Consider the following 11,444-nt stretch of genomic DNA (forward strand, 5'->3'; position numbering starts at 1 on the left):
TAAGATCATTAAAACTTAATTTCCTTCATCGTTATATTGGAAGATACCAGACTAATCTAGACTGATTAATCAGGCTGCAGATAAGCTTTCGTTTGATGCACAAGTGCTAAAAGACCTGATGCTTACATAAAATTTAAAAGTTATGGAGTTCTCAGAATCAAAACTTTCTGGATTTTTGGATGCAATAATATGCAATAATATGGACATGTAAAATAAATTTGAGGGGTCGTCTAATGGTAAAACACTAAACAGAACATAATTGCAATATTAATGATGGAAGATGAGTACATGTCTTCTTCCCATGTCTTTACAAGTCATATGGTCACTTAAGTTCATTTAGGAATAGAAAGATTGCAATTATGGATTTCACATCTAGGAATAGAAAGATCCATCAGAAATCCCTTATGGATTTATTGAGAATGAATACGATGTAATGTTCTCCAACAATTAAAATCTCTCAAGCTCTTGTAGGCCAATGGAGGAAAATTTCATGGTATTTTAGGAGTGGCCCATGGGCAGATTAGTGCCTAATAACTACAATGTAAATTGAATTGAAAAAAAATCGTAAAAGTAAATCATCTGGCACCCTATTATGGGGGCATAGAACTAATAACTTAGAAATTTATGTCAAGAAGTATAGAAATTATGAGCAATATAAGGACAATGTACAGTTCAAAAAACTAAGTACAGGGGAGCTTTCTTTGTAAAAATTGAATGCCCTGTTACTTCTTCCTCGTCTCCGGCAATCTTCCCTCTGCGCTTGGTCTCCGAGTGGCTGTCTCTTGGCAGGTGCGCCGAGCTATGGCGTCGCGCGGGCCCAATTTTCAAGGCGGACGACGAGGTGGAGGAAGAGGAGGCGGCGGCAGAGGCGGCGGAGGTGGAAGAGGCGGCGGACGAGGAGATCAGAGATGGTGGGATCCCGTCTGGCGGGCAGAGCGTCTTCGGCATATTGCTGGAGATGTATGTCCCTAATCGCTCAATCTTTTGTTTTGGTTTAAAGTACTGATTTTGATGGAAAATAGTTGAGGAATGAGAGATTTTGGTGGAAAATAGTTGGGAATTCGCATGTCTTTGGTGCAGTTTTTGGGGTTTTAATCGTTTTATTTTATATAAATGGGTTTCCAGGTTGAAGAGTTGGACTCCAATGAATGGTGGGATAAGATAAACCAAATGAAAAATAGCGGTCAACAGGAGCTTGTAATCAAACGGAATTTTGGAAGGCAAGGCCATGACACTCTGGGAGATATGGCACGCCAGCTAGGACTCTACTTGTGAGTCAAATTTTAACTCCTTGTTCTTTGTAAAATGTTTTGCTATGGTTCTTGATGTTGTTTGTGGATTTCTTTGTTCGCGAATCATTTTCTTCGTTTTTTTTTTGCTTGCCTTCTTTAAAAATTTGCCTAACTTGACTGATGTTGCGTGTCGGCCTTTATATCTATGGGAAGAAAGTCATGCTTACAGTAAAGGAAAGACTTTTGTTGTTAGTAAGGTCCCACTACCTGATTATAGAGCTGATCTTGATGAGCGTCATGGATCGACGCAAAAAGAGGTTGGCTTGTTTGGATTGACTTATGTGCAGGGAATCACTTGACATTCAAGTATTTGACGCAAAAGTCTGTTCATCTCTTCAGATTAAGATGACATCTGATATTGAAAGAAGGGTGGGAAATCTTCTAGAAAAATCAAAGGAAGTCTCTCGTTCTGGCTCCTATGGTGCTGCTTCTAGTCAAACACCTGGTCGGCCCATACAAACTTCTGGGTCAAGCGGATTCCAGGAGACATCTGAAATGGGTGTTAACAAAGAAAAATTCAGCATGGATCTCAAGAACATGCAAGATTTCAGAAAGGTACATCAACACTGAATGAACACTTTTTTGGAGATTTCTTTTATTTTGCTCACGGACCTACGTCATTTATAATAGGCAACCCCTACGGCCAGGACTATGCAGTCTTTTAGGGAAAATTTGCCCGCTTTTAAAGTGAGGGAAGAATTTCTAAGAGCAGTTGCTGATAATCAGGTATAGTGGCTATTGCAGTGGACATTTTCTTACTTCCTGATCGAGTCATTTGGTAACTCTTTCCGAATCTTCAGATATCTTTTTTTTTTGGAAATTTTGAACTGTTATCACATGCCCATGCTGTGGTCACCTAGGGTAATATGATCTTCAGATATCTTATGAATAGGATACAATATCTAAAGCTTCATGGGTCATTAACATCAATGTTCATGTCCTTGACCTTCGTTGATGTTGACGACGACATTGAAGTCAATGAGTTTAAAGATTTTTTAATGATGGTGATGATAAAGTTACCATTACAAACAGTCGATGCTGGCGATGGCAGGCTATTAAAAACGATCTATACTGTTGGTCAACATCAGCCATCAACTCCATCGACGTCTATGTTGTCATCAATGTCAACCAACTAAGTTGAAGATGGCGATCATGGAGCTTTCATTAAAGTATGGACAGTTGACGTTGATGGGAACACTGACACCAGTAGATGTTGACGAAGTCATCAGAAAACTGTCAACTGATGTTAATGTAAATTTCACACATCAACATGATCGCGACAAGCCAAACTCTACCATATCTCATAATATACTTAATTAGATGATACACTTCAAAACAAGGACACAAGTTCCGTGGTGATATTTATTTTATTGAAGGAAAACATCATATATTAAAGAGGAGAGAAAGCGTATGCGAGAAACTTCATCTTTCCGGGATACACTGACATTTGATACTTATTGAGAATGTTCCTTGTCTGGATACCCTATTTAAGCCATTCTTTATATTAAGGCATCTAATCTAGCTGAGTAATCTTTGTCTTAAATGAGTGAGATTTTTGGGCCATATTCTGTAGGTTTTGGTTGTGTCTGGAGAGACTGGTTGTGGTAAAACCACTCAGTTGCCACAGTTCCTTATCGAGGAAGAAATATCAGCTCTGCGTGGGGCAGATTGCAGTGTTATATGTACCCAGCCTCGACGAATATCTGCTATATCTGTTTCTGCCAGGATTGCTTCAGAGAGGGGTGAGAGCCTGGGAGAAACTGTTGGCTATCAAATTCGTTTGGAATCTAAACGTTCTGCCCAAACAAGACTCTTATTTTGTACTACTGGTGTTCTGCTTCGCCGTCTGGTAAGAGGGAAATCTTGCTCGGCATCATTTCACTTTTCTTACATTTTATTTTTCTATCTAACAATTTTTATCCTTATTTCATAAACAACCTTATCTTATCTGGTTCATGACCGAAAGCCTTAGTGCCAAGGACAAGAAAAAATGATCACGTCTGGAATGTGAGGGGAATTGTGGGGCTCAAAACCTTGTTAGGTTGTGAGGACTGATAGCAGGATAGTGGGAGCTCCTTGCAGATTCACTTTCAGAACTTCGTTTCTTTTAGGTCCTTTGGTTTAGGCCCTTGTTCAAGTTCTCTATCTTTGTAGGGACACATTTTCAGAGCTCTAGGTGAGGCTAGGTTATATCTGCTCTCGATGAACCTCTTTTCTCTCCATTTTCTCTTTAGAATGTTTTACTTTTCTTTATTTCTGTTCATTCTTCTGTGGGCATTTTAGATCGGGTTTGATCAATTTCTAGAATTAGTATGAGAACTAGGTACGCTTCTTTCATTGGGAGTAAATGACTAGAAGTGCATGTGAACATTCGCAAACCCTCCCCGCCCCATTTTTGCAATTTCAGTTTTTACAATTGCATTTTAAGCTGAAAAAACTAGATCCAGTTCAAGTTTTGGATGTTCGTGACAATAAAGCAATTGTCTATAACTTATTCTCTTGTTCTATTCAGCAGGAAGAAATCCATTCGAAAAAATTATATTTTTATACTGCTTTTTTTTTAAAAGTAGGCAAGGTAAAACCAGGTATTTGCAATTTACTTCTTCAGCTATTTTCAATTTTCCGGTGAGAAATGACGAGCTTCCAATGATTTAAACTCCGCCGGAAATAATGTGACATTTGTTTCATGTATATCCCGATGATGGGATGATATTTCACTGCGGGTCTTGCAGCTTCCTTCATAAAGGAAAATCCCACCCTTTTGTCTTAAAAAAATCTCTTCTTTTTTAATTGACTGTTTAAGTAATTGTCTATGAAAATGATCAGCACATCTATTTTCTTAACAGGTTCAGGAACCAGATCTTAGCGGTGTTACGCATTTACTAGTGGACGAAATCCACGAAAGAGGTATGAATGAGGACTTCCTCATAATAATTCTTCGAGATCTTCTTCCTCGCCGTCCAGATCTGAAGCTTATTCTGATGAGTGCCACTATAAACGCCGATCTGTTTTCCAAGTATTTTGGAGGCGCGCCAATCATGCATATCCCGGTAATAAACAAAAATCATGAGTCAAATTCGTCAATGAGTAATTTTTTGCCTTAATGAGTTTCATTTGAATGGTGCTTATGTTTGTTTCTGCCTTATCGACGCAGGGTCGGACTTTTCCCGTTTCAGAAATCTTCCTAGAAGACATACTTGAAAAAACTCGGTATAAAATCAAACCAGAGTTTGAAAACTTTCAAGCGGACTCACGGAAGAGGAGGAGACAACCCTCCTCAAAGAGTGATCCTTTGACTGAAATGTTTGAGGTAAAGAGTGTGCGTTCGCTTCAGTGTACAGGTTTCATGATTTGCTGACAATAGATTTTTCAACTCTCAACATATTTTATTTGATTCTAGGGCGAATCTTGTTCTTAAACTGCAGGAGGTCGATATTGATAGTCATTATAAAGGTTACAATCTAGCAACAAGGCAATCTCTGGAAGCTTGGGGGGGGGGCCGCTTGGATCTTGGTCTGGTAAGGGATTCTGACTCATCTTTTAACTCTTGGAATCCGTCCTTACTACTCTCGTATTATTCCTTCCAATATAGAGGATTTTGATGCGACTTTGTCATAAGGCAGTGATGATGTATATGTGGCTGCATCTTTGTTTAGGATTATGATGTTCCACTCATTTTGTTTTATCATTTTTGTTCTATGAATGGTGAGCTATTTGTTTGACTGTACAGGTTGAAGCGACAATAGAGCACATTTGTCGTCAAGAAGGGGATGGAGCAATTCTGGTTTTCCTGACGGGTTGGGATGAAATATCAAAGTTGCTTGAAAAAATAAATGGGAACGTTCTTCTTGGAGATTCAAGCCGACATCTAGTCCTCCCACTTCACGGTTCGATGCCCACAGTCAACCAACGTGAGATTTTTGACAGGCCACCGACTAATATTAGGTATATGCCCGTCAGCTCAGAATCTTTAACATGTCTTGTTAGATGAGCTTACATGATTTTCTTTGGTCAAATTTGTAGGAAAATTGTTCTCGCAACAAATATTGCTGAGAGTAGTATCACCATTGATGATGTTGTCTTTGTTATTGACTGTGGAAAGGCAAAGGAAACCAGTTACGATGCTCTCAACAAGCTTGCGTGTCTCTTACCTTCTTGGATATCAAAAGCTTCTGCACATCAGGTCAACACAACTTTAAACTCCCTATACAAATATTTAATTCTTCTTTCCATCTTTATTTATTTGGATTCTCTACTCTCAGAGACGAGGGCGAGCTGGCCGTGTTCAGCCTGGAGTCTGTTATAGACTCTACCCTAAGATGATCCACGATGCAATGCCCCAGTATCAGTTGCCCGAAATTCTGAGGACCCCCCTACAAGAACTCTGTCTAAACATTAAGAGCCTCCAGCTTGGGGTTATCTCTTCTTTCCTCTCAAAAGCACTCCAGCCGCCTGACCCCCTAGCCGTTCGGAATGCTATTGACCTCTTGAAGACAATTGGAGCTCTGGATGATCAAGAGGAGCTCACACCACTAGGTATTCTGCTATCAGAAGCTTAAGTCGATGATGAAGTCATCAATCCCAACGTGCGTTGAAGTCAACTGTCCATTGGTCCAAAAAATCTGTCATCGTCATCATCAATGTCAACTATAGCAGTTGACATTGATGTTGACAGAGCATCGATGAGTCCGGTAGCTTTGGTTTAACTTGGTTTTTTGAGAATCTTGTCCCCTCAAAGTCAAGTGTCTGCAGTACCAGTCAACATTAGTGCTGGCAAACCTGAAAAATCTCAACGCCAGTGTCATCAGTAAAGTCAACCACAGTAGTTGATGGTTAATGTGACATTGAAAGTTGATGTGACTATGCCAATCCCAAATCAGATTTTCTACTGACAAAATTTTGCACTTTATTGGCCGTTTCCGCGCTGTATTCTTCTGATAGTTCATTGTTTTGAATTCATTTTTTCTGTTTATTCAGGCCGTCACCTCTGTACTCTTCCGGTGGATCCAAACATTGGGAAGATGCTGTTAATGGGTTCCATTTTCCAATGCTTGGATCCAGCGCTAACAATAGCTGCTGCACTTGCCCACCGTGATCCATTTGTACTGCCCATCAACAGAAAAGAAGAAGCTGATGAAGCAAAAAGATCCTTCGCTGGAGATTCATGCAGGTCATTCATTCCTCTTTCCCCTTTTTCTTCTCACTTCTTTTTGTTGGAAACGACAATGATAGACTGAGTGAGATTGTGATTAAGATAGAAATGAAGTAGAAGTTAAGAGAAATAAGAGAGAAAGATCTGTAAAACCACTCTGAAGCTCTAATGATATGGTCTCATCTTCCCTAAGTATTTAGTGATGATAACCTTAAGTTCAGAAAATAAAAGCCCTAAAAGGACAACATAATTACTGAAATCTTGTAACACTCCCCCTCACTTCCGAAACTTTCTTGCTTTGCCATTTTCTAACGGTCTTGAAATTCCTCCGCAGTGACCATATTGCTCTCCTCAAAGCATTCGAGGGATGGAAAGATGCCAAAATGAGTGGAAGGGAGCGTGCCTTTTGCTGGGAGAATTTTTTGTCCCCTATCACGTTGCAGATGATGTCAGACATGAAGCTGCAATTCCTTGATCTCCTCTCAGATATTGGTTTTGTTGACAAACGTCAGGGCCCCAAGGTTCGTCCTTGTCCTCTCATCATACAGTCTTTCAGTAGCTAATTATTACGGACACGGACTTTTATACTCTTTTGTCATCTGGTTTTGTATCCCTTTAAAATGTCTAAGGAAACTATCTAATGAGTGTTGAATTTTCTCTCTCCTTGTTCTTCCCTCAGTTACGATCCTCTAGTCTCTGGTCTTGACAGTAAGTATCCATATGAAACAATTTCCTGACATAATTGTTTTCTTTTGTTCTGTAAATAGGCCTACAATCACTACGCTAATGATCTGGAGATGGTATGTGCGATTTTATGTGCCGGGCTCTACCCCAATGTGGTGCAATGCAAGAGAAGAGGGAAAAGAACAGCCTTTTATAGCAAAGACGTGGGTAAAGTTGACATCCATCCTTCTTCAGTCAATGCCGGCGTCCGCCTTTTCCCTCTCCCATACCTGGTGTACAGTGAGAAGGTGAAAACAGCGAGCATATACCTCAGGGACTCTACTAACATCTCGGATTACGCACTACTTCTTTTTGGAGGGAGCTTGCGACAAAGCCGCTCCGGTGAGGGCATTGAGATGCTTGATGGATATCTCCACTTTTCTGCCTCCAAGAGTGTGTTGCAGCTCATCAAGGTACACCAAGCTGTCCTAGTTTCACTGTGCTCTTCTATTTTTGTGGAGACTTTGATTTTAAGTTGACTCATATTGATATATATATATATTTGTTTAGAATTTAAGAGCCGAACTAGACAAGCTCCTCCAAAGGAAGATAGAAGAGCCGGGACTTAACATCTCTGCAGAAGGTAAAGGTGTGGTCGCAGCCGCCAATGAACTGCTACACAGCCAGAGTGTCCACCACTATTAGGAAGGTTTCTGGTTGAATTTTTGTTCCCTCAGTACAAAATTTCACACTTCAATTTAGACGCATTGTAGTTTGGTTTTGTTGTTTAGCTTGCTAACTTAAGGTGACTTTGAGCCTATTTTGACTGAAAATTTTAATTATTATATTTCTCTCATGCTCTGATTTGTGACCATGTTTTAACGGATGTCGATTGTACACTTGTTCTATACATGCCCGGGATATGCATTGGTGGGGGACTCAAGAGATTTGACTGAGGCCTCTTTTCTTCCTATCTTCAACATTAGTGTTGTTGTTAGAGATGGTCGAACCACATCCTAAGTGGTTGGGTTTCAAGAAATCAAACTTCCTACTTTTTTTGCAAATCCTTTCGTGAATATTAGTTGCAACGTATTACTAGGTCAGGGCTACCTATCACCCCTTAACGTAGATTTGCTAGTTAATTGAAGGGTCCGTTTAGTATGGTAAAGCTTAAGACAAAAAAATGGGAGTAGTTCATCGTACTCGTCAAGCGGAGTGTAGATGTTGTACTTGCTGAGCTTGGAGATCATCTTCTAGAACACTGACCTCGGGGATCATTTGAAAATATTTCTACACTTCTTTGTGAACTCCCTGCCAGAGTCCGTCCTTGATAAGATGTCAATCATTCCTTGATGAGGTGCATCTGATAAATTTCAATATCAGCTTTCATTTTATTGTACAATAAAGCTTGACACCATCGAGGCAACTAACCATGAATCCATGCAAATACCATATAGCCTTCAATCCTAACAAATGCCTTGAGTTAAAGAAATATTAGCTGCTTGAACAATAACTACTTTCTGCTCCATGCTTCTCTGGGTTACAAAAGTTCTATCAGTGTTCCACTCTAGATTTTGCATCTTCTAAAATCTTTTAATTCCATTCATTTGGAAACTGTATTCGCCAGCTTACATCTTCATTTTGAAATTAATTGGTTTTTTTTTTGTACGCATCATCCCAAGCTTTAAGCTGCTTCCAGTAAGTCAACAGTATACCAGTAATGATGGCTGGATATGATTCCCCCGACTATGCCACTTTAACACCAAGGAAACACCTTGACCTGCCTAGCATTTTATTATCAAATACCTTGCTCAGATTGATATAATGTGTTAATCATTATCTGTTATTATTAATACAATCAACATAAATAATTCACTTTGTTCTCCCTCAATTTTTTTGATGTGTATATGATCCCCACTGATTTGGGTATACTCTTATTTTTTTAATGATTTCAGTGAAGTATTCTTACACCATCCTTGGTGGCTTTGTTAGGCAATAGATTACTTTGATGGCCTACAAACCTATTCACCTTGCTCACGCTACTCATATCAATGAGTCATGCACTTATTCTTGAGACTCCAATTATGTAGTTCCCACTCAAGCCTGGCATTTTTTTCAATATTTGTAGAATATTCAATTTTGGAACCAGTGCAATGGTTACCAAGAAACCAACTTCACTTGGCCTTTACCACTAATCATGTTGAATTTCTCTGAAGTTACATCTTTGATTTGCCATTGTTCATTCGCAAGAGCATTATTTCTTTTCACGGGAATATGAAGTGAACCTAGTATGAAACATTTATGTTACTTTTTTCATATTTAATGTGATGTGATTATTATAAGTTGTTTTAAATTTTATGTGATTATAAAGCCATTGTTGGGTTCGGACTAGACATATCCATGCGGTCGTTGACACTATAGATCTCCACTACTTGATCAACTATATTAGAGATTCAGAAAGATCTTCTCATGATTCTAGTCACCTCACAAGGGAGAGTGCTCAATAATACAAGAGGAAGGGTCACCTTAGGAGAAATTTGCGTGGCTAATTATCACTTAGAACTTTGGGTAATTTTATATTAACATAGTTTTTTTGTATATCCTCCCATGTCCAATAAACCATGTGTTTATCCATCTAGGACAACAATAATTGTCTTGTCGATAACTCCAGAAGCTCAATAAGTATTTAATTAATTAACTATATGTAACATACATTTTAATTGATCATGGATCAATTTAACCCAAATGATAGATCAACACATGACGTACCAAGCTATACCACATATTCTATAAATTACATGAAGCTCAATCAACTTTTATAATCTATATTACTAACCACATACATTTATTGCATCATCTATACGAGACTCCTAGAATGGCTTAGTGCATGATCAATTGTCAAACCTTAATAGGTCATCTTAGTTAGCACATCCATTTAGAAATCCTTGAAAATCTTGCTTTCAGATTATATGACCTTACTTTCTTATGTGTCCTCTCATACTGAAGGTGGATGATCCCATCTTTACCATACGGCAACCCTTGTATATTTGTTGCATCACCTTTGCTGAAACCATTTGATTAGAAACGTGTAAATCATAGTCAAGCCCATACATCCATTCATGAAGTATCTTTGGTTCTAGTGTGGGGACCAACGCCACAATTATGACATGAGTCAACTTTGTTGATAATTGGATACCAAAACCATCTAGGGATGTACACAGATCATTTCAATGAACTCTTTCGCTAAAGATCACCTCTAACTCTTCTTATTGTCTCCACATAAATGGTTACAAGGTCAACTATCATCATATGATGAGGAATAATTAAAATTATTCAACCTAAATTGTGACGTCCTTCTCAGATATCCTATGAATAGTATGTCTATGATATGTGTTTAAATATAAGTGATCATTATTCTATGATTTCATCACAGTCCACTCACCACTCCCCATATCATCAGACCTCATTTTAAAATTTTGGATGAATACGAATGGAAAGGATTTAAAATTCACAAAATTTAAAGGTGTGGTTGTATTGAGAGTCATATAATTTCAACTTTGATTCGGGAATTAATAAACCAGAATTTGGGTTAAAGAAGTCGTTTAAGGCTCTGATTTATACAAAAATATTTATAAAATTTTCCTTAGAACAAGGTAAGTAAAGGTCAAATCCTCAAGGAGCAGGTAATGAGAGAGTAAACTGTAATTCAAATATATTTTGAAATAACTTTCTTTGGTGATTTTATATTTTTTGGATTTTTAACTATTTTGTAAAGAGAAAATCAACAAAAGGATAGGAAACTAGTCAAAACTATTTTAAATAAATAAAATAAGTATTTATGTTGTTTATTATAACTTCTAATAATTTATTGTGATTTTACGAATTTTTTAAGGGCAAAAAAAACTTTAAAGATAAATAGAACCTAAGGCCGCATTTCCTGCCATGAAATTGCGTCATAAATGAGTAATGGACAAAAATCACTGTAACTTTTGCTGCAAGAGGAATTTTTGAGTGACGTCTGATGCATTGGAAAGCTTGAAGTCTAGGCTATCCTTGGAATGTATCTAGATAAAATGATGAGAAAATACAAATCAAACATTCAGGAGATCATACGAACCTTGTTGTCACTTCCCCCAAGGGCCAAGTGGTGCTCTTTCTCCAAGAATCTTGATCACCCTTGAACTCCCATACTCTTGTAGAACAACAATGGATCCAAGAAATCTGATGCACTAGGCCTCCAACAACAACTTGGGAGCAGAAATCCAAGATGAGACACAAAGAGATGGGAGAAGAGAATAAGTAGAAGTGGTCTAACTCTCCCAGCCAACGGATATAAT

At 38.3% G+C, this 11,444-nt stretch overlaps 1 protein-coding gene across 2 annotated transcripts; it reads left to right on the forward strand.

The window, feature by feature from the left end:
• Positions 1-677: 677 nt before the first annotated feature.
• LOC144700229 (RNA helicase family protein) lies at positions 678-7,963 on the forward strand. 2 transcript variants are annotated; one of them, XM_078571689.1, is made up of 16 exons: positions 678-960; positions 1,126-1,271; positions 1,450-1,549; positions 1,632-1,847; positions 1,923-2,018; positions 2,866-3,141; positions 4,139-4,342; positions 4,447-4,602; positions 4,718-4,810; positions 5,023-5,237; positions 5,316-5,475; positions 5,555-5,828; positions 6,270-6,462; positions 6,779-6,965; positions 7,212-7,580; positions 7,678-7,963. In XM_078571689.1, exons 1-16 carry the CDS (start codon positions 715-717, stop codon positions 7,810-7,812), a joined length of 3,066 nt encoding a protein of 1,021 aa, XP_078427815.1. In that variant the 5' UTR covers positions 678-714; the 3' UTR covers positions 7,813-7,963. The 2 variants fall into 2 exon arrangements, with proteins under 2 accessions (XP_078427815.1, XP_078427816.1); XM_078571690.1 differs by lacking the exon at positions 678-960 and having other exon boundaries at positions 1,131-1,271; positions 1,446-1,549.
• The last annotated feature ends 3,481 nt before the right edge of the window (positions 7,964-11,444 follow it).

This window comes from Wolffia australiana, chromosome 2, assembly GCF_029677425.1.
Source record: "Wolffia australiana isolate 7733 chromosome 2, ASM2967742v1".
Lineage (NCBI taxonomy): Eukaryota > Viridiplantae > Streptophyta > Magnoliopsida > Alismatales > Araceae > Wolffia > Wolffia australiana.